A 22,169-nucleotide genomic window follows, 5' to 3' on the forward strand; every position below is an offset into this window, starting at 1 on the left:
TAAGCTTTGTGTAGTATTTTCCTCAAATGCTATAATATTCAATACATTATTTTGTTCTTTCCCTGAAGCCCTATTTTAATACTATATTATACTGTAGAGCAGACTTAAGTTCTCAAATACTATGTCATCAGACTACAAAATTTGGTAGATTTTAACAAACTATAAATCTTTTGAAATTTGACCCAGTAGTGGAATAAATGTCTGTCTCCCAGGGATTGGCTAAATATGGAGAAGTTTTCTATAGAGTGGAAGGTTGTCTACAGGGTGATGAAGACTGTATGTTTTAGCTCACTGAAAAACCTGCAATCTGCATTTGTATATAGGTAGAAAAAGTAATTAGTCAGAGGAACTTGTGTTTATCTAAGAGAATATTGGCATTTATTAAGCACTTAGTATAGCACTGTGCTATTTTAACAGTCCCTGCTTTTAAGGAGATTACATTATTTTTTGGAGATAATTGGCGTTAAATGACCTGCCAATGCTTATGCAGCTGTAAGTGTTTAAAGCTGAATTTGAACATGGATCTTCCTCATTCCAGGGCTGGAGCTCTATTGACTGTCCCACATACCTGACCCTAACAGGCCTATATTCTAATGTAAATGAAGCAATTCATATTAGTAATCCTAATGAGAATTAGAATATGAACTTCAGAGTCAGTAAAAGCTGGGTTCAGATCCCATCTCTGAAACATATTAGCTATGTGACAGTGTATAAGCTCTGTATTCTCTCAGTGTTGTGAGCAACTTTTCAAGGCCATAATTTATATATGAGTTGTCCATCTTTATCAGTGGAGGGCTTCCCACACTGGAAGTTCCAAATGACATCTCAGGTCCAAATAAAAAATAAGTAGTTCTCATTGTACTATATTAATTAATTATTGTATTAATTTATGCACACACATATACAAACATACTCATACATATATGTACATATATACACATGTAAATAAAATTGATATAAGAATTTGAATAATTTATGTAGGAATATGTATATATGTATAGAAATATTATCTATATATTATTTGTATAGAAAATATAATTATCAAATATCAGAATTCCAATGATGAAAAAATACACATTTATACACACAACATACATACATGTTTATACTTTACATATATTGATGTATGCATATATTTTAGAGTTTATGTCTATAATATATATACTTAGATATATAACTAAAATATTACTAAAAGCATACACATATATACAAATAAAATTTACATAGGAATATAAATAATTTGTATAAGAATGTGTATACATATGTATAGAAATGTCTATATATCATTTGATTAGAAAATAGTGACAAAACATCAGAATTCTAATGATGAAAAATATACTATACAAACATACATACAGACAACATACATATTTATAATTTATATATATATATTTATGTATACATAATACTTAGATATATGTACTGAAAGCAAAGGAGTTTCTAATCTGCATTTAAACAGGGAGTTTCATTAGTAGTTCCCTATACTAATAAAATAACAGAAAAAAAGGAAAATAAATATTGATAGAAACATACATTCATCTGTGCAAATTGCTGTGTAGAATTCCAATCTTAAAACTTATCATCTTGACTGATTTCATCAATAAGGAGAAAAACAATCTCCTTGAAAATTTTAAGGCATTTTTTAATACTAATGAAGTCAGTGGAACATAGACCATCTTCAATACCCTTTAGGTTGATTGATTCTGTGTTGCCATAGGCTATTCATTTTTACATTCCTGAAAAACTATTCAATGGGCTCTAACCAATGATTGCAATCAGCTCACTAACTCAATTTGTTTTCAAGAGGGTTTTTTTTTCCCTTTCAAGAAATGAACATTTCCTCAACAAAAAATAAAATGCCCTGCAAAAATGGATTCACTCTTCAAGTTGTTGACCATATATTTGTTGTTGTTGTTGTTGTTAGGTTTTGGTCCAAATGTGATTTCCTCAATGTGGTGAATTGTCAGTGTGGAAACTTCAGTTGTTGTAGATGGGAACTCTTCGAAAGTTGATATATAATATTATCACTATTTATTTTACCCCATTGCTAAATAATGTTTAAGATGTGTCATGATATGAGTAGCTCCTTCTATAAATACAACACATCTTTTGAGTACTTTACGTTGTAAATTACTATTTGATTGAATAAATAGAAATGCATTGGTGAGAGCTCAAGTGCTCTAGTGTTGAGTAGGGGTAGTCTATTTACCATCAACAGGGTTACCCCAGGACACTAAGAAAATAGAAGTGTAACTTTATAGGTGGTCTATTTCTGTGAATTTAGACCTGCCAGGACAAAGACAAGTTGGCATGAGTGAACCAATCTAAAGAGTGAGTAGGTGTTAACACACCCAGTGAATAGCGTTGAAGCCCCTACAGAGTGTGGGTGGCTATCTCACTTTACCTATCTGTACTATCATTAAACAAATATATTTTGTTGGGGCAAAACAGAAACTTTTCAGTGTAATTCATAATGGACTATAATCACTGTATCATTTGTAGACTATGGCCCCATTTATGGATAGTTAGATCTTAGCTGCATGGTACTCTTTACCTAGTCCCTATATTTTTATGTCCCTAATAATGATTTCTATGGTTTTATTATTGCAAAATTACTGCAGATGTTCATTGGTTCAAATATAGCATAATGTAATGATAAGATCTTTGAGTCAATCCAGCAAGAGAAAGCTATCCTCATAAGTCAACAAAAGAACATTTGGCTTGATCTACTTTGCTTATTAAGTTAGGACACTGCCCTCCAACTCATTTGTCTGTTTGCCTTTTATTGTATGTCTTCAGGGAAAATCATGTAGCTCTAAGTTTAATGTTACTTTGGCAAACTAACAAATAAAGTTAATACTTTAGCTCACATATTTTTGAGGTGCTGTCAAATGCTCTGTGTGTAAAAGTGTCAGCTGTGCTTTACCTTTTCAATAAAAAGAAAAATAATATATATCCTAATATGTTCTCTAAAAGATTTTGTTTTCCTTTACAGTGGCTCCACCAACAAGATTAAGATATTCCATATTGTCTCATGACAGTATACAGATCTCATGGAAAGCTCCCAAAGGAAAATTTAGTGGATACAAACTTCTTGTAACTCCAAATTCAGGTAAAAAATATCTTAAATTTAAGTTTTATAGTGAATGTGAAAATGATTTAATGTAGGGAATTGAAAATATTACCTAAAATTAGTCAAGTATTTTTTCGCAAAGTTTGAAAACTTTTTTTTTCCCCCAGTGAGGGAAGAAGTTTCCCCTAGAGTAAAGAGAATCTTTTATGGTCCATTATGGTTGACAATGTTTTGATAATTCTTCTTGGATCAGATTTCTAGTCTAGTGAGAATTCCTCTTGGCTTGCAAAGTGTGTGACAAGATGAATTTTTGGCCCACTGAAATGGGAAACACACCGTTCAGTTACGATATTCACAGACCACCTGCATAACTGGCCTGTGGGCCACTTGAGCTCTCTGGCAGGTTGGCTGCCAACCCAAAGCTGGTGAGAGATGGGTGGTATCCAGGTGGGAGGTGGAAGGGAAGGATTTTCTTTGTTCTAGATATTAGAAATTGCATATAAAATTCACTTCAAATAGAAAAGACTATTACCAAAAAAACTTTTTTTCTGACAAAACTAAGGGTGAATAATAGCTCAAATGTTACATTTTCCATCCCTGTGTCCAAATGAAATTTTAGTAATGGTAGTATACTAGTAGTAGTTATTTAGTTATTGAACTTGTGTATTGGATTTTTTTTCTTTGAGATTTAGTAATAGAGTTGTACCTTATAAAGAATTCTAATACAATGTCAAATAAAAACGATGGATTATGTATTAGAGAGAAGATGTATATGTTTATTTGTACATGTGCATGTATATCTGTGTATATGCATATGCATAGATAGGTATGTATATGTATAGATGGACCATATGTGTGGGATGGAGAAGAGAGAGTAATGAAGTAAAGGTGGTATCAGTAGATTATTTGAGAATACAGTCTAAGTAGATGTAAATGTTTTTCCCAAATGTATACCTCTGCAGTTTGCTTTACCCCAATATAATCTTGTTTTGACAAGAGGCAGTAAGAAAATCCTGATATGATTTGGTTTCTCCCTTTAGCTGTTACTCCCTAATAGTGAAATGTTTCTAACTCTGACACTTGGTGAATGCTGTCAGGGTGTCTATCACATGCTTGACTGGACATAAAGAGGGCAACTTTTCTTATTCAGTGGATTGAGATTGTGATAGAACAAATATATAGAAAATGTGACTAGTTGTCCTAATCTATCTTTCCTTTCCAACTCAGTCACATAATCATGAAAAATTCAGTCATTCCGGTGGTATCTGACTCTTTGTGACCCTATTTGGGGTTTTCTTGGCAGATATATTGGAGTGGTTTATCAGTTCTTTCTCCAGCTCATTTTATAGAAAAGGGAACTGAAATGAATAGGATGAATAGCTTACCCCATTATCCCACAGCTAATAAATGTCAGAAGCTAGATTTGAACCTATGAAAATGAGAAACAGTAGTTTTGCAGAAATTAGGCTTAGATCAGTGCCTCACACCATATACTACAGTAAACTCAAAGTATATGTGCAACTTAAATCTAAAAAGTCATACATTAAAAGAAATAGAAGAGAATCAATTCAAGTTCCTTTCCCACATGGGGCTGGGGGAAGAGTTCTTGACCAAAGAAGTGATTACAAAGGATGACATTTTTTATCTTTCACAATAATTTTTATTATTCAGTAAAAGAAAATGTTTTGTCTTTCATGACTCCTATTGTTTGTCCTTCATTTTTTTTGGGGGGGGTGGGGGGCTGAGGCAATTGGGATTAAGTGACTTGCCCAGGGTCACACAGCTACAAAGTGTTAAGTATCTGAGACCAGATTTGAACTCAGGTCCTCCTGACTTCAAGGCTGGTACTCTATCCATTGCACCAACTAGCTGTCCCCTTGTCCTTCATTCTTGAAGAGGACCATGACATCAGGGAGGTGATACATGCAAATGAATTGGATTGAAGTAAGGGTGGTCAACAGCCTCACTTTCTCTTCTAGAGACATCAGAGTCAGTGGCCAGCATGATTGGCTATGGCCTTGGATGTAGTAGGAGACCTTGGCCTTTTAAAACTCAGTTTTGCTGAGGTAATGCCCAATGAATGATTAAGATTAGGTAAGGAAAAGGGAAGCTAAATGGCACAGTGGATATAGTGCCTGGCCTGAAGTTAAAGACTAATCTTCATGGGTTCAAATTTAGATTCCAACACTTATTAGCTGCATGATTCTGGGTAAGTTACTTCACTCTATTCACTTCAGTTTCCTCTTCTACAAAATTAGCTGGAGAAAGACCTGGCAAACCATTCCAGTACCTTTGCCAAGAAAATCTCACAAAGGTCACAAAGAATCAGACACCACTAAAATGACTGAATTTTTCCATGATTATGTAAAATTAAAAAAGCTTTTATTTTAAAAAAATTGTTAACTGTCATAGGAAGGGAAGCTATTGATTGGAGGAAAATCATTGCATGAGGTATGTGGGATAAAGGTATCATATCTGAGATATCTAGAGAATAATATGTAACATCTAGAGCCAGTGCCCATTATATTTATACAAAGAGTTCTCAAAAGAATTGCCACTATGAACAACCATGTGAAACATTATTCCAGATTTCTAATACTCCAAATTTCCACATCAAAAAAACTCTGAGATTTTATGTTGTATATAGTAAATTAGCAAAAATGACAAGAGATGGGTCAATCTATTTAATACTAGAGAGGCTGTCAGAAGGGTAAGTGCACCAGTATAATGTTGGTTGAACTATGAATTGTTCCAATCATTCTGGCAAACAATTTAGAATTATGCTAAGAAAGTGACAAAAATGTTGTTTCCCTTTCATCTAGATTGCTACTGCAAAAGATATAAAAAACAGAAAGAAAAGCTGCATATACATTAAAGTAATCATGAGTACTTTTTTGTAGTAGAGAAAAACATAAAAGTAAAATAAAGCCCATCATTTGGGGAAAGGCTAAACATATTGTGGTGGGTGAATATACTGGAATATTATTATGTAGTTTAGACATAAAGAATATATAGATTTCAGAAAAGTATGGGAAGGCATTTGAACTGATGAAAAATGAAATAAACACAACTGGAAAAATAATATACACAATAACTATGAGATAACCATAACATGAGAATGTAAATGAAAAGAATAACAACAAAGAGAACACTGAAGCATCATAAAACTGTATTGACTAAGCTTGTTATTGAAATGTTTTTAGAGTTTTTTTTATCATTGTTGTAATTTTTATTATTTTTAATAATTTTAAAAATAAAGGATGGCTTTTTAGATAGGGAAGTGGAGAGGGACATTTAGAAATGAAGATACATACAGTTAAAAATTTAAAGAATAGTAATGTGCCATCGTGAATAGTAGGAAGACCTTTGATAATATTTATGTGAACATTTATCCTCTAGGCTTCTTGAACATACTCAATCAGCTGTAGGTCTATTGTATCACAGAATGTCTGAAATCAAGAGGATCCACTAGTCTTCCTGTTCTGTAACAATAATCATAGGCCAGAAACTACAATGCTTGGTTGAATATTTATCTTTAAGCAGCCAGACAACTGAGAGCACCCTGCCTACAATTCTTCAGGTATTCAAGGCAGGGATGCGGTTGAAGATGTTTACTTTGCTCCATGAATCAGGATGTTTGGGTTTAATTCATAGGTACTAAAAAAGAATGACAATATCAAATTACTTTTTGTGTCTAGACACCTTTTTAGTTTTAAGAATTAAAAAAATTCCTTCCATTCAGAATTAAATTGCCTGTAGAATTTTGCTGTCTTCCTTTCTTATAAGGAAATGTGTATCTATAGTATATTGACTGATGGTATACAGGGATGAAAGATTTTGTATAAAAACAACTTTTATAGAGGCCTAATTTCATCTTCATTGTCTAGATTGTTGTGACAATTCTACTCTTTTAATCCATTTATCAAATGGGTATAATAATGGTTGCACTACCTATCTCAAACTGCTATGAAGATCAAATGAAATAATGACAATTGACATTCTTTAAGTGATTTCTTCTCAACAACTCTTTGAATTTAACAGTGTAAGCATTACACTCATTTTATTAATGAAGAAATGGACTCAAAGAATTTGTCTATTTTTATAATCTCTAGTAGTAACCATAAATTTTATATAATAATTTATATTATAAAGAACCTTCTTAACAGAACCTTCTTCTAATATTTAGAATTAACTAAATAGATAATACATTTTAGAAATGAAGAAACAGAATCAAAGTTTATCCATGATCATATAGCTAGTAAATATCAGAGCTTGGATTTGAACCCAGATCTCCTGACTCCAAATTTATTGCTTTGTTCTACATGACCTCTGAGCCATATTGTATCAGGTCTATCATAACCATAAAGCAAGTTATAAATATGTGCTATTGATATCCCAAATAGGTCAAATTAGGTTTCATGTCAAGAATTATAGGGATATATATGAATAGAGATATATATGAATAATTATTCAGATTTTTTAAAAAATTTATTATTCAAAATCTTGAGTATCTATGTATTATCTAATAGAATTTTCTTAATATCTTCTTTTCAACAGTATATATCTTTTTTGTTTCATTCTAGGTGAAAAAACCAACCAACTGACTCTTCAGAACAGTGCAAATAAAGCCATCATTCAAGGTCTTTTGCCAGATCAGGAATATGTAGTACAACTAATTGCATTTGATAAAGACAAAGAAAGTAAACCTGCTCAAGGCCAATTCAGAAGTATGTATTTGTTTACCATTAAGGACTAAATTTGAATTCTGTCTTAAATGCAAATCTGTAGCCTGGAATTCTTTTCTTCACTTGTTGATTATCATTTGTGCAAAATTAACTAATGCTTAATAAATAAATTAAATATTTGATTAAACTAAAGGTTTACTACTTATATAAGCACCCATTGCTAGATACTGGCATATAAAACACCATCCTTATGAATCGAGGAACTCACAACTAAGTAAATTCAGTTTACTCTTGCTGTGTCTTACTTTTGTTTTTCCTGAGAATGTTGTGCACTATGCACAGAAACAAAAGAAAGGAGTAGGAAAATCTATGCTATTTTACTCAATTGCTAAAGCATAGATAGGGCTTTTAACTTGAAATGAAAACTTTTCCAGCCTCTTTCAGATGGTTTGGGACCTGTGGATGTTATAATTACATTTTTAATTACTCATTGCTCCAAATTCTCTTCTTTTGAGTAAGAAAGGACCAAAGTTCCTTTACGATGGTATTATCTCCTCTTTTGATTTAACTTTAGTTATGCTGCTTCTCAGATGGAGACCATATTCAAAGCCTTTCAGTATATTGGGATTTGCCAGGATCCTGTGCTCTGCTGGCACTGTCTATGAGACATCAGAGGTGCCGTGAGGAGGCAGCCTTCAACACGCTGGGTGACTTTTTTGAAGCAAATTTATAGGAGGACTTGAATAAGAGCCACACCAGATGGGCAGACAAGGATTTGTTGTGCTCTGTATAATAGGGAATTCCCTTAGAAGATACCCATGAGATCAAAGGTCCACTGGAAGATAGTTATTGTTACAATTATCAATATTGAGCTTCTTAATAATAATACCCTGTTGAGCTTGATAATGATCAATCCACCAGCCAGCAGAACACATGGCTGTTTTAAAAGATATTTTTTTTTCAGATTCAAAATATCTGAAATCTCTGAAACCTTAATCCCTTCAAAAAATAGTCTTCTGTCTCATTTTTGTTAGCTTTCTATTTCAATTAAAAAAAAAAAACTCTGGATAGTCTTGCTCAAGTTGAAGGAAAGCACTTTTTAAAATAGATGAGAAGGAGAGAAATGGGTTTGACTAGTGATTAGTTAATGAGCATTCTAAAGGCAAGCTCTTATATCAATTTGGGAACATTTCTGTGACTGAGCAGCCTAAGAGGCAATAGTAAGCATTAAAACTCTTTCCAAATGGGATCTTTCTCATAGCACTTAATAGAAGATTGCTCTGTTAAACTGGAAAAACCTGAAAAATCAAGGCTCAAATGGCCTCAGTAAATAATTAGGTAAATTATGGTTGTGTGCTGTTTTGTTAGTTGTAATATTATTGTTGGCCAACATGAAAGATTGATTTTACCCAAATTACAACTTTTAATAATGAAAGAAAAACAAGTTTGTTTAGAAAGTTTTCTTATCCATTCTGCATTTCCATGCTTCATTTTTTCACAGCAAGACATTGCCATAGTCTGTCATTAGTTCCAAGAAATCTTAATAGAAAGAAAAATGAGGGTAAAAGTCATAGAATTGCAGAAAAAAGGAGAGAACTCTTAAGGCATCTGATTCAACTCTTATGCAAATCATACACACTTTCTACAACAACCTTGGTAAGTAGTTATTCAGCCTCTCCTTGAAGAATTCACATTAAGTGAGAGAAATTCAGTAGTCTCCAGTGGCTATTCATTCCATTTGTGGATAGATAGATAGATAGATAGTATTTATTTGAAATCTACTTTCCTGTAATGCTCATCCAGTAGGCTTAGTTTTGAGATGACCAAGGAAGGGAATATATAGAAAGAAGAGGACTGAGTACAGACCTTCTTGGAAGACCCATATTTAAGGAGTATGCAAAAGAGTTTGTAATGGATACTATAACAAGTAAGTCACAGCTTTAATCTAAATTCAAGTCTCCTAACTCCAAGTCCATTGATATTTCACCAGAACATGCCTATAATCATGATCATGTGTCTATATAAGATCCATTATAACCAAAACAGAAAAAAAATGAGAGTAATAGGAAGAGAAATACAAATATATTGTAATATCACAGAATTTTATACTAGAAAAGAGGAATTGCTGCTTAACTATACTTCTCTTAGTCTCTACTTGTGACGATTTTCTGTACTGAGGTTCAAGACTGAGAAAAGACATGGTACTGGAGAGAAAAGTCTCTGTGGAAAGAAGACCCAGCTTTGATACATAATGAATGGATGACCTTAGGAAAGTCATATAATTTCTTACTGCCATAGGAAGTTCTCTAAAATTATAAATTGCAAAGTGGGAGGATAATCTGTATTGAGAGAAGAAGTTTCTTCACTGGGTACTCTCTATTGTCAATGAAATTACAGGTTTGTTCCCAGGGAAGTGTGGGATTACACTGATCCCTATTAAATTTCATTTTATTAGGGTCATATCCATATTCTAAACAAAAGTGATTTAGTGGTCTTAAACTCAAATAGAATCAGGTTCCACTAAGAATCCCTGCAGATTACATATTAACTTTAAAAACTTATTAACATTATCTATATTTTATCATATTTATGTTTATTTTCTTAAATATTCCCTAGTAACATTTTGATGTGGGTTTGGGCCACAATTGGGATTGCCATGGTGTTTTCTAGCTTCATGATTGACACCTCTGTTCTAGCCTGTCAAGATCTTTATGGGATCCTGATTCTATCATCCAGTATATTTGCTATCCTTCTCAGCTTTTTGTCATTTGGGAATCTGATAAGTTTCCCAATTTGCTAAAACATTGATAAAAATGTTAAATAGCAAAATTTCAAACATTCCTGCAGTATTCTCTAGGAGACTTACTTTCAAGTTGCACTGAACCATTTAATGACAAATTTTTGGTTCTGGCTATTTAATCAGTTCTAAATTGGATTAATTGTGCTATTGTCTAGCCCATTTGCCTTCATCTTGTTCATACAGAGGTATATCTGAAAAGCATTTACGAGTTTAAATAGACTGAAATCTCAATGAGTGAGTATGTGGCAAAGCATTCAGGAAATGAATCTTTGAATGCATTAAAAGAGAGAGATTGTCTTGTTTTGAGAGATGATTTCTCACTGAATTCTGATTCTATCAAATCATATCTTGAATATTGTGTTCAATTCTGAGCACCACACTTTAGCAAGGACATTGACAAGTTAGAGAGTTCCAAGTTTATGTCAACTAGTTTGGCAAAGGGTCTCTGATTTATGCCATGTGGCAATCAAACTTAAAAGACACATGATAATTACTGTAAAATATTGGAAGGACTGACATAATAAAAAGGAATATATATTTATCCTTGAAGTCAGGACTAGGAGCAATGGGCAAAAGTTTCAAGAAGACAATATCAGCTTGAGGTCAGCAACTTCCTAAAGCTATCCCCAAATAGAGCTGTCCTTTCAAAAAGTGGTAAGTTCACTATCACTGGGGTCTTCAAGCCCACATGAAGAATATAATATAGAGAAGAATGTTGTGCTATAGAGTTTTAAAAGTGCCTTCCAACTTAAGTCCAGTTATTTGGATTTTGAGAATTTACAAAATGACACAGTCAAATGCTGTGATTTAGGAGAATAAAGACTATGAAAAAACTAGTGGACTTATATAAATGTTTTTATACTGAAGACAATAACAAAAACAGTATTTTGTCAATAGGGAAAGCAAAAACGAAAAAGAAAACAATTTTGCTTCTGCTAGAATCTGAAAGAACTTGGAATGTAGGTCAAAAGAATTAGGTTCTACTGTAACTTGGGCTGTCTTCTCAACTTTCTCAACCCTCTCAGGTTTTCAATATCTTCTTTTGTGAAATGAATGAGTTGGTATAGTTGATTTATGATGTTTTTTTCTATTTCAGATAGTTTATAATTAAAAAAAAATTTCCAGGCCCGATTTTATTGGTATAGGGAGTTTCTGGAGAGAAAAGCCCCTTCTATCAATGTAAAATGCCTAGTTTTTTTTGAAATTTTTATGAAATGGGGAATATAACAACAGCACCTACCTTCTAGATTTGTTGTGAAGATTAAATGAGTAACATATGTAATGCAAACCAATTCCTAGCTATTGTTGTCATTATAGTTATTATATGATGCTTTTGATAATTCCTTGTAGTGACAAGCAATTAATATATTTATTAATTTCTCTTTTAGTTAAAGATTTGGAGAAAAGAAAAGAGCCTAAACCAAAGGTCAAAGTTGTGGACAAGGGAAATGGAAGTAAGCCATCTCCACCAGCAGAAGGTCAGTTCGCTTTTGACTACACTGTTTCATTGGGGGATCCATCTCATAAGCTGGTTGATTTGTTTCATCAAACTTCTTTCTTGTTTTGCAATAGTTAATAGAGGCTATCTTTGTAATTACAAGTACTCATTTTTAATGTCACCATTAGAAAATTTCCCTGTATTTTGCAAGTGTAAAGCTTTGGGAGAAAAATAAAGGTCTAGATTCTATGATAGTGAAAGCACATTTAAAAATTGATGTGCAAAAAAAAGAAAGAAAAAATTGATGTGCAGCTAAACTTATTTGTAGATATAGAGAAAAAAAGCAATTGTCCTTCAGCAGACAGTTATTAAACACCTCCTGCATTTGATAGGTGCTGGGGATACAACAATAAAAAATGAAGTTGTCACTGAGTTCAAGAACCTCACATTCCTGGATCAAAAAAAAAAATAGTACTTAAATTATTCAGATAGCTCAGCCATTGTCCACAGATATCTCTTTTTTTTTTTTAAATCTGCATATCTCTTTTCCTTTTATCAATTCATATTTACATAGTGTTTTAAAGGTGATATATCTGTGTGTCTTTATTTGGTGAAGGATATATGGGGAATAGAAAAATTCTGGGCTCAAAAAAGCATGGGCTCAAAAAAGAAGGAAATAACTGGATCAAACATGGTGATAGAAGGTGTCTGTCTAAGTCTAATTGTTACCAGACTGCTGGCCAGTTTTCCCAGCAATTTTTGTTAAAAGTTGTCATTCATTCAGTAAAGGGATTTGGGGACTTGTTGAATATTGGGCTGCCATTTTCATTTGCTTCTATGTGGTTTATACCTAATTTATTCCACTAATTAATCTGTTTCTTAACTAGTATGAAATTGTCTTATTACTTCCTTGTAATAGAATTTTAGATCTGATTTTGTTAGGCCTTCTTCCTTTCTATTTTTTTCACTCTTTCTCTTAAGATTATTCATTCTTCTAGAGAATTTTTTTTCCTAATTCTATAAAGTAGTCCTTTGGTAGTTTCTGTGGTATGACCCTGAATAGATAAATTAACTTAGGTAGTACTCAGCCATCATAACTAGTCTTGACTTTTGCTACTGTACTCTAATAATTCTGGAGAAGAGGTCAATGACTTTGCTCCTTTGCTCAGCTCTGCCTCATTTAAATCCAATTCACAAGCAAGTCAAGATATCACCTTCATAATATCATTTGTCCTCTTCAAGAATGAAGTCTTAGGAATAACACAATTTAGGCAGTATTGTCATTTTTATTATATTGGCTTGCTTTACCCAAGAGAACTTAATTTTTTTTCCACCATTTTCTGAATCTGCTTTTATTTCCATAGTATCTAGTAGTTGAATTCAGATAGTTCCTGTGTTCATTTTGGTTGGTAAAATCACAAGCATTATATATATATATATATACACATACATACACACTCTAATTGTTTTAAATGGAATTTCTCTTTTTATTTCTTTCTGCTGGGTTTTATCGGAAATATAAAAATGATGATGATTTTTATGGATTTATTTTATATCCTGAATTCTATTGGTTATTATTTTAATTAATTTTAATTGACTTTCAAGAATTGTTTAAATAAATAAATCATTTTATTTACAAAAGGTAATTATGTTTCTTCTTTACTAATATCTACCTGTTTTTCAATACCTTACAATTCTAAAATTCTTTAAATCTATGAAATTATATTTAAACAATGAAATTATTCTGTTGTTATTGGATTGTAGAAGAGGAAGCTTATTTTGCTTTTTTCCCTTCATACAACCAAAACTTAGCAGAGTTCCTGGTACATAGTAGGCACTTAACAAATGTTTATAGCTAGCTGATAGATTTTTGCAGTTCCCTCTAAGAAGGCAGAGCTAAATCCATTTATTCCTAACCATCCTCTGTAACTTTTGTCTATGTCTTCCCACAAGCTTGCTGGAAGAGATCTATTTAAAATCCCTTGGTCTCTTCCAGCATTATTGTCATGTATTTCCTCATCAACCCCAAATCAATCTTTTTGTAAGCCTAGCCCTTCTTTTCCTCTTCCTATTATGGAATTTCTTGATAATGTCCTTTATTACTGTTTTTCTTTGGAGTTCTTGTTGGGTATATTCTGAAGCCTATTTATAGTATACAGAGCCCATTACTCTCTGTTTAATAATCTTAGTTCTTCAGAGGCAGAGGTATTCCATGTCTCACTACCATAAAGTAGTGATACAATGATATGATCAATGTTAATATGGAAAATACATGATTTTGCCTTCATAAAAAGTTTGAAAAAGAAAAAGCAAAAACAAAACTTAAAACAATTTTTTTGTCTTTAGGTGGAGTTATGCCTTATCTTTTTTAGATAGCTGGTAGAATAAAATCTAAAGAATTGATATCATAAGCAAGGAGAATATTAGTGTTTTGGTCTCTTGCCCCCAGTGTGAATGTTCAAAAATATTACGTAGTATGAATCAATCAATGAATAAATATTTAAGGATAAAGAAAAAATAATTATCAATGTGCAAGGGTCTGGGGAAAGCTATCGGGAAAAGATAAGATTTTAGCAGGGATTTTTAAAAGAACCCAGGGAGGTCAGTAGGTGGAACTGAGGAAGAAGAATGTTCCCAGCATAGGAGACAGTCAAAAAATTATCCAAAGTCAAGAGATGGAATGTCTCGTTTATAGAAGAGTAAGTCACTTAGTCAATAAACATTTGCTTACTATGTGCCAGGCAGGTATTATGCTAAGTGCTGGATAAACAAAAAAAGGTAAAAGGTAGTCCCCATTTGGAAGGCACTCACAGTCTAATGGGAACATATCTACTTGAGTATTTAAAAATAATTGAATAAAATAAAACTCAAGTAGATATGTTCCCATTAGACTGTGAGAATAAAATTAAATGTGATTTCACAGAATCCACTTAAATAAGATTTCATAGAATCATGCTTTTTAAAAAAGGTCTTGTAAAAAAGAAGAAACAATACATATTCTATACTTTATGTTAAAAATATGATATAGTCATGGAATATCAGAATTGGAAGGGATTTTAGATATTGTCCAAACAGATTAAGAGTCTTCTGCATAATATCCCTAAGAAAAAGTTATTTATTCTCTGCTTAAAGTTTTCTAATAAGAGGAACCTACCATCTCCAAAATGCAATCCATTCTACTTTAGGACATCTCTAATTGTTTGGAAGTTTTTCTTTATTTTATGTATAAAATTTTCCCTTTTTGAGCTTCCACCCATTATTCTAAGCTCTGCCCCCTGAAGCAAAGCTAATCTGTTTTTTCTCCCTTCTCTAAGGCAAAAGATCTTCATAAGTATGAAGACAACTGTTATATCATCCATCACTAAATCTGTCATCTTGTCATTTTTCCATTCATTTTCATAAAAAATCTGATTGGGTATATTCTGAAGCCTATTTATAGTATACAGAGCCCATTACTCTCTGTTTAATAATCTTAGTTCTTCAGAGGCAGAGGTATTCCATGTCTCACTACCATAAAGTAGTGATACAATGATATGATCAATGTTAATATGGAAAATACATGATTTTGCCTTCATAAAAAGTTTGAAAAAGAAAAAGCAAAAACAAAACTTAAAACAATTTTTTTGTCTTTAGGTGGAGTTATGCCTTATCTTTTTTAGATAGCTGGTAGAATAAAATCTAAAGAATTGATATCATAAGCAAGGAGAATATTAGTGTTTTGGTCTCTTGCTCCCAGTGTGAATGTTCAAAAATATTACGTAGTATGAATCAATCAATGAATAAATATTTAAGGATAAAGAAAAAATAATTATCAATGTGCAAGGGTCTGGGGAAAGCTATCAGGAAAAGATAAGATTTTAGCAGGGATTTTTAAAAGAACCCAGGGAAGTCAGTAGGTGGAACTGAGGAAGAAGAATGTTCCCAGCATAGGAGACAGTCAAAAAATTATCCAAAGTCAAGAGATGGAATGTCTCGTTTATAGAAGAGTAAGTCACTTAGTCAATAAACATTTGCTTACTATGTGCCAGGCAGGTATTATGCTAAGTGCTGGATAAACAAAGAAAGGTAAAAGGTAGTCCCCATTTGGAAGGCACTCACAGTCTAATGGGAACATATCTACTTGAGTATTTAAAAATAATTTAATAAAATAAAACTCAAGTAGATATGTTCCCATTAGACTGTGAGAATAAAATTAAATGTGATTTCACAGAATCCACTTAAATAAGATTTCATAGAATCATGTTTTTTAAAAAAGGTCTTGTAAAAAAGAAGAAACAATACATATTCTGTACTTTATGTTAAAAATATGATATAGTCATGGAATATCAGAATTGGAAGGGATTTTAGATATTGTCCAAACAGATTAAGAGTCTTCTGCATAATATCCCTAAGAAAAAGTTATTTATTCTCTGCTTAAAGTTTTCTAATAAGAGGAACCTACCATCTCCAAAATGCAATCCATTCTACTTTAGGACATCTCTAATTGTTTGGAAGTTTTTCTTTATTTTATGTATAAAATTTTCCCTTTTTGAGCTTCCACCCATTATTCTAAGCTCTGCCCCCTGAAGCAAAGCTAATCTGTTTTTTCTCCCTTCTCTAAGGCAAAAGATCTTCATAAGTATGAAGACAACTGTTATATCATCCATCACTAAATCTGTCATCTTGTCATTTTTCCATTCATTTTCATAAAAAATCTGATTGGCTTTATTATGCAGAAGAAAATATATCCTTTTACTCTAAATACACATTTTCTTTTTAAATGCTCTCAATATATTTGTATTTGAAATAGCTTTTTAAAGTATTTGCTCTGATTATTATTCTTTCTGATAAACCAAATATGAAAAGATAAAATTTGTTTTATAATTCTACATGATTTCACTTCCAGGATACAGATAACTAATTACAGGCAGTTCCTACCTACCAATTATATTATTGATTTTATCCATTGTCATTGAGATGAGTAAAACTGTTGCTGTTAAACAGAATCTAACCTGTGATTGGGTCTCTGACACCTCAGACTGAATGCATTCCTGGATCTTCCTTTGTTCCTTGTCATATTTCCTGATTCTGTGTACCACCTGCCTGTTGAAAGTTATATTTATTGCTGATGGCTGAATTGCTTTTATTTAGTCTTATGTCCTATTGGGATTTTCCCTGATTGACTTTTTCCCTAGTGACTCTATCTGATTCTATGTCCCTGATCAGACCCATGTTGCTTCCTACTGAAACCTGGTTGTGATTATTGTATTGGCTCACAGTTTTAAAATGTTTGGCAGCCATTAATTTAATAAGGAAGAAATTAATGATAGTTAGAAGAGAGAAATGGTTTTGGATGATGTGAGTCACATGGAAAACAGATTTATAGTATTATCTTTTGAGGCTAGAAAAGGAAACACGTTTCAATTCTGTGGCAAAAGGGAAAAAAAAAAAACATTAAGAGAAATCTTTCCCAGAATGTTAGACATATGGAAAAGCTTGGATAAATACAAATGATTTATATCTTGGGGTTTGCTTCCTAAGAAAGGAGTAGCTTTTCATATTCTTATCTTACTGTCATGTTTAATCATTGTTAGTTTATGTGTCAAAATAAAGGAAGGGTGATACTGGTAGTAAAGACTGAAGATCTAGAGTAGGAGACTTTGGATTTTATGATTAATCCCTTTGCCAAATCATTGAAAAGATTCCAAAGGACCCAATTTGAACAATTAACTGTTTTTCATGTGGGAACAAGTTAAGCCATTCTTCAATGGTGATAAAAGGGGAGGTCAGAGCTGATTGGGGGCACTGATTGTTGCAATTTTCTGTCCTTGTTTTTCCATCCTCATTTTATTGACTTGGGGTACTATTTGTGTTGTTTCAAATTTGGTTTGGGTATGGTGGCTTTTCTTTACTTCTGATGTAAATACTGCATATGATTAAATAGAATTACTTGCTATTAATGTTAAATAAAATTTAAACATCAATTATTTTAGGTGCCATGTAAATAATAATCGGTTTATATAGTATATTAAAGTTTATGAAGCATTTTCTATACATTATCTCATTTGTGCTTCTGATCAACTCTGAGAGGAAGATAAGACAGGTATGATTAATCCCAATTTATCTCAAAGAGATTGATCATGGTCACATAGTTAGTGTGGGAAATAGGATTTTAATCTACTTTTTCCTGATTTCAGTTACGGACTCTATCTAACATAAGATGCAATTAAATCCATGATAAAAATTAGTGCCGCTTACATCCAATGGGAGCATTTGGAGATCAGGATTTGGAATCCCATCAGTGATTCTTAATATTTTGTGTCAGTCAGGTAAAGTCAGATTGTGGAGCACTTAAGATGTCAAAAAGATGCTTGTATTTTGTTGTTGTTTTCATCATTTCAATCCTGTTCCATTCTTTATGACCTCATTTGGGGTTTTCTTGGTAAGGATATTGGTAATTGGTAACAAACAAAATGAAGTGAATTGCCTAGGTCACACAGTTAGTAATGTGTAAAGTCAGATTTGAACTCAGGAAGATAACTGAGTCTTTCCAACGTTAGACTCACTGGGGTCTATTCACTGGAGTCACCTGGCTGCTTGAATTTATATTTTACCCAGAGTCAATAGGGAGTCACTTGAAACTTCTTAAGCAATGAAATAAGATGTTCAACTTTGTCAATTTGTGAACCATGTAGAAGATGAATTGGAGAGGTGATCCAGTGGAGGCAAGGAGACTAATTATCATTGTAGGAGTCTCTTGCAGTAGTCCAGATAAGAGAGTAATTGGAGCGATGGCATGAGCAGAGAGAACAGGAAAAATATTGTGGACTTAAGACTGACAAACTGATTGTACACAAAAATTCTTAACCCAGGTCTATGAACTTTAAAATTTGACAACTTCATTTCAATGTAATTGATTTCTTTAGTCATATTGCGCATTTTATTTTGTGCATTAAAAACTTCTTCTGAGAAGAGTTCCTAGGCTTTGCCAGACTACCAAAGGTTTCCATAACACAAATGTTAGGAACTTGTGGTATAATGAATAAGGTTGAAAAGTAAAAGATGAATTCCAATCCTTCTGTTTGAATTAATTTTAGACTTTTTTTCCTGGTCTTCCTCTCCCTTTCTTATTTCCTACCATTATGATTTGAGTAAAGTGAGAAAAGAGAGGTAAAGGTGAGGAAGTACTAGTATATAAGCATATTGCCTTGGATAAATGCTCTGATCAGGGTTAACCATTTTGCAGATGGTGTAGCTACTCAAGGAGCTTATGTCATGGGTACCCATAAAGAGAGAGCTGGAAGGGGCCGCTATGTTTTTTTCCCCCAGGGGGTCTCACCAGTGCTTAATGCAGTCTTCATTTTGAAATCTCCATATGCCCACCTAGGACTCCGCCATAAGTATATATCAGTTTTGAAGATCTGCTGTCCTATTGATGACCGCTGGTCTGAACTATTTTTGATGGTCAAGATACCATCAAGTGAGTGACTCAGATACCATCAAACATATTTCTCATTTTAAAAAAAAGTTCAGTTTAAATGGAAAGATCTGAGCTCCTTAGCTGAAGTCTCTGTTTAGTTAAATAATTGCAACTCAATTGCCAACTACTGTACACATTCAGTAATCCAAAGCAAAACAAACTTATGAATAAAAGAAGTGTTTTCCTTTGAGCATAATACAATCCTAGCCCAGTTGTTCCCATGAATGGATGGCCTTTATTGTCTAAAATGAGTTTTCCTTTGTTTGGTACTGTTTGGCCCTGGAATGCAATATTTCCATTAAAAAAATATCTTAGTTTGATAGATAAGAATGATATGAATTCTTTTCTAATTTCAGTAAATGAGATAGTTTGCTATCTTTTCTTTTGTAAAAATTATTATGTTTATAAAGCTAGAATAAGCCTAACTCAGGAAACCTAATTTTCTGAAACATTGAGAATAAGACATTAATTTTATTCCTTTGACTTGTTTTGTGTGTGTGTGTTTTTGCTTTTGAAATATGATAATAAAGGAAACTCGAATCAGAATTTAATAGTTGCTCTTTGTGGGATAATTACTCAATTTTCCCAGCTGAAGTCTGATGTTATTGTGGTTAATTAAAATGAAAGACCCAGGTCCTAATTCTAATAAGAAATTTATAAAATATAAGCTCCCTGAGGGCAAAGGACTTTTCTTTCTCTTTGCCTTCTTAAAACTTAGTAAAATGTCTGGTACATAGTAGGCAATTTAATAAATGTTTTTTGCATTGTGGTTGAATTAAACATGAACAAGTCACAGCTAGTCCTAGTTGCCTCATCTAAAAAGTCATTGGCTATAAAGAGGACTAATGGAGAAACCTTTGTTGTGGACAATTTCCACTGAGGAGCCACCTTATGTATTGATTTTTTTCCTGAGCTGAATTGTTTTAATCATATTTTATTTTTTCAAATACACGTAAAGATAATTTTCAATAATCATTTTTGTAAAACTTTGTGTTTCAAATTTCTCTTCCTTTCTTCTTTACCTTCCCTCTCCCCAAGACAAGAAGTAAGCAGTAGAAATTAAATATGTATAGTCCTTTTAAACATATTTCCATGTTTGTCATGTTGGGCAAGAAAAATCAGAACAAAAGGAAAACAAAGTGTGAGAAAGAAAAAAAAAACAAATGAAAGAAAAAGTACTCTAGATGGAGATGGCATTTTCCAACTCATCTATTGGAATTGCCTTGAATCAGCACATTGTTTAGAAGAGCCAAGTCTTTCACAGTTGATCATCACATAATCTTGTTACTGTCTGACCTGAATTCTTCAAAGGTACCAATGGACCTTTAATTAATTGATTACCAAAAAACACATTGAAGACCCTCCTTAGACAAGGAGTCCTCCCCTACACACACACACACACACACACACACACACACACACACACACACACTATATTTACATACATAATCCACAATACACACACACACATATATATATACATACATATGTATATATATTTACATATATATGTATATATGACTCAGATAGTGGATCTTATATTACATAACATTTTGCTTTGCACTTATCTGTTATACTTAACTGATAATATTATATATTATAGTTATCTGATCTTATCTCACCTGTGGATTATAGATTTCTTTATTTGATCAAGCTAAAGATGGTATCTTGTCTAAACTTTATGTTCTTCTAGTGTCTTGAACAGGTGTATACATACAATATTTACTAAATAAATGTTGTTTGAATGAATAAATGTCCACTGATATATACTGACTGTCATTTAATGAGGTATAAGATAGAGATCCTGAATATTCATATGCTCACCCAAGTTGTTTTTTAATCTTATCAAAGATACCCTATGTAGAAGCCAAGTGAGATTCTCTGGCTACTGCTTTTCATAGATAAAATCACATGAATTGTTCTAAGCCCTGATACACTAGTCTTCTCAGAGAATAATTGGAAATAATAATGGAGAAAAATAACAAAAGACAACAATGGTAAAGACATCTATGTAAACATCTCTATGAGAAAACAAAGAAACCAAAAATTCTATATTGTTTAGGCTAAAATTGTTGGTTTACATATATTTTAGGCAGGTATCACAGGTGGACAATGATGAGGGCCTAGAATTTGTAGGTAAAAATAAATCGAGATGGAGCACATGAAGGAAATCATATAAACCTTTAAATAATGTCATATTGCCTTAAAAACTCATCTCTTGAATTCCGATATTATTCCATTGCTGCTATATGTCTGGGAATTATGGGAAAACACTATCTCAGAAATATCAAGATTTCAGATGACCCAGAGGGCAATGGAAAGATGCATGGTCGATATAAATCAACAGATTGAAGCATTTCTAGTGATAATGAACACAAAGTGTCGAAGAGGTGTACAGAATGAAAAAAAAAAGACAGACTGATTAGTTATGCACTCATAATAATTAGAAAGATAGATAACTCAAATGCTATGTTAATTCCTTTGAGATAGTAGGTGTGCTTTTGATAGAGGATTTGTTGGAAAGACATGAACAATTGCCCAGGCGTATATTGTGATCTGCATTGGCAAAGGAAATAGACTTTGTTTTATAAACCTTGCAGCACTATAAATGTTAGATATTAATGATGCTTACTAATTAACTGACTGATATTTTCCTAACAACAACCCTATGGAGTTCAAGGAATATTATTCCCATTTTACCAAAGTGAAACTCA

The 22,169-nt window shown here is 32.5% G+C and overlaps 1 protein-coding gene across 2 annotated transcripts in view; it reads left to right on the top strand.

Moving 5' to 3' along the window:
• The window catches only part of COL14A1 (collagen type XIV alpha 1 chain), a 253,774-nt gene that overhangs the window by 27,455 nt on the left and 204,150 nt on the right, over positions 1 to 22,169 (top strand). For both annotated transcript variants that reach the window (XM_051971025.1, XM_051971024.1), the window contains exons 3-5: positions 2,996 to 3,112; positions 7,657 to 7,800; positions 11,947 to 12,036. In XM_051971025.1, coding sequence (XP_051826985.1) covers positions 2,996 to 3,112; positions 7,657 to 7,800; positions 11,947 to 12,036 — 351 coding nt within the window. The remainder of the gene's footprint in view (positions 1 to 2,995; positions 3,113 to 7,656; positions 7,801 to 11,946; positions 12,037 to 22,169) is intronic.

The sequence above is a fragment of the Antechinus flavipes genome, chromosome 1 (assembly GCF_016432865.1).
Source record: "Antechinus flavipes isolate AdamAnt ecotype Samford, QLD, Australia chromosome 1, AdamAnt_v2, whole genome shotgun sequence".
Taxonomy (NCBI): Eukaryota; Metazoa; Chordata; class Mammalia; order Dasyuromorphia; family Dasyuridae; genus Antechinus; species Antechinus flavipes.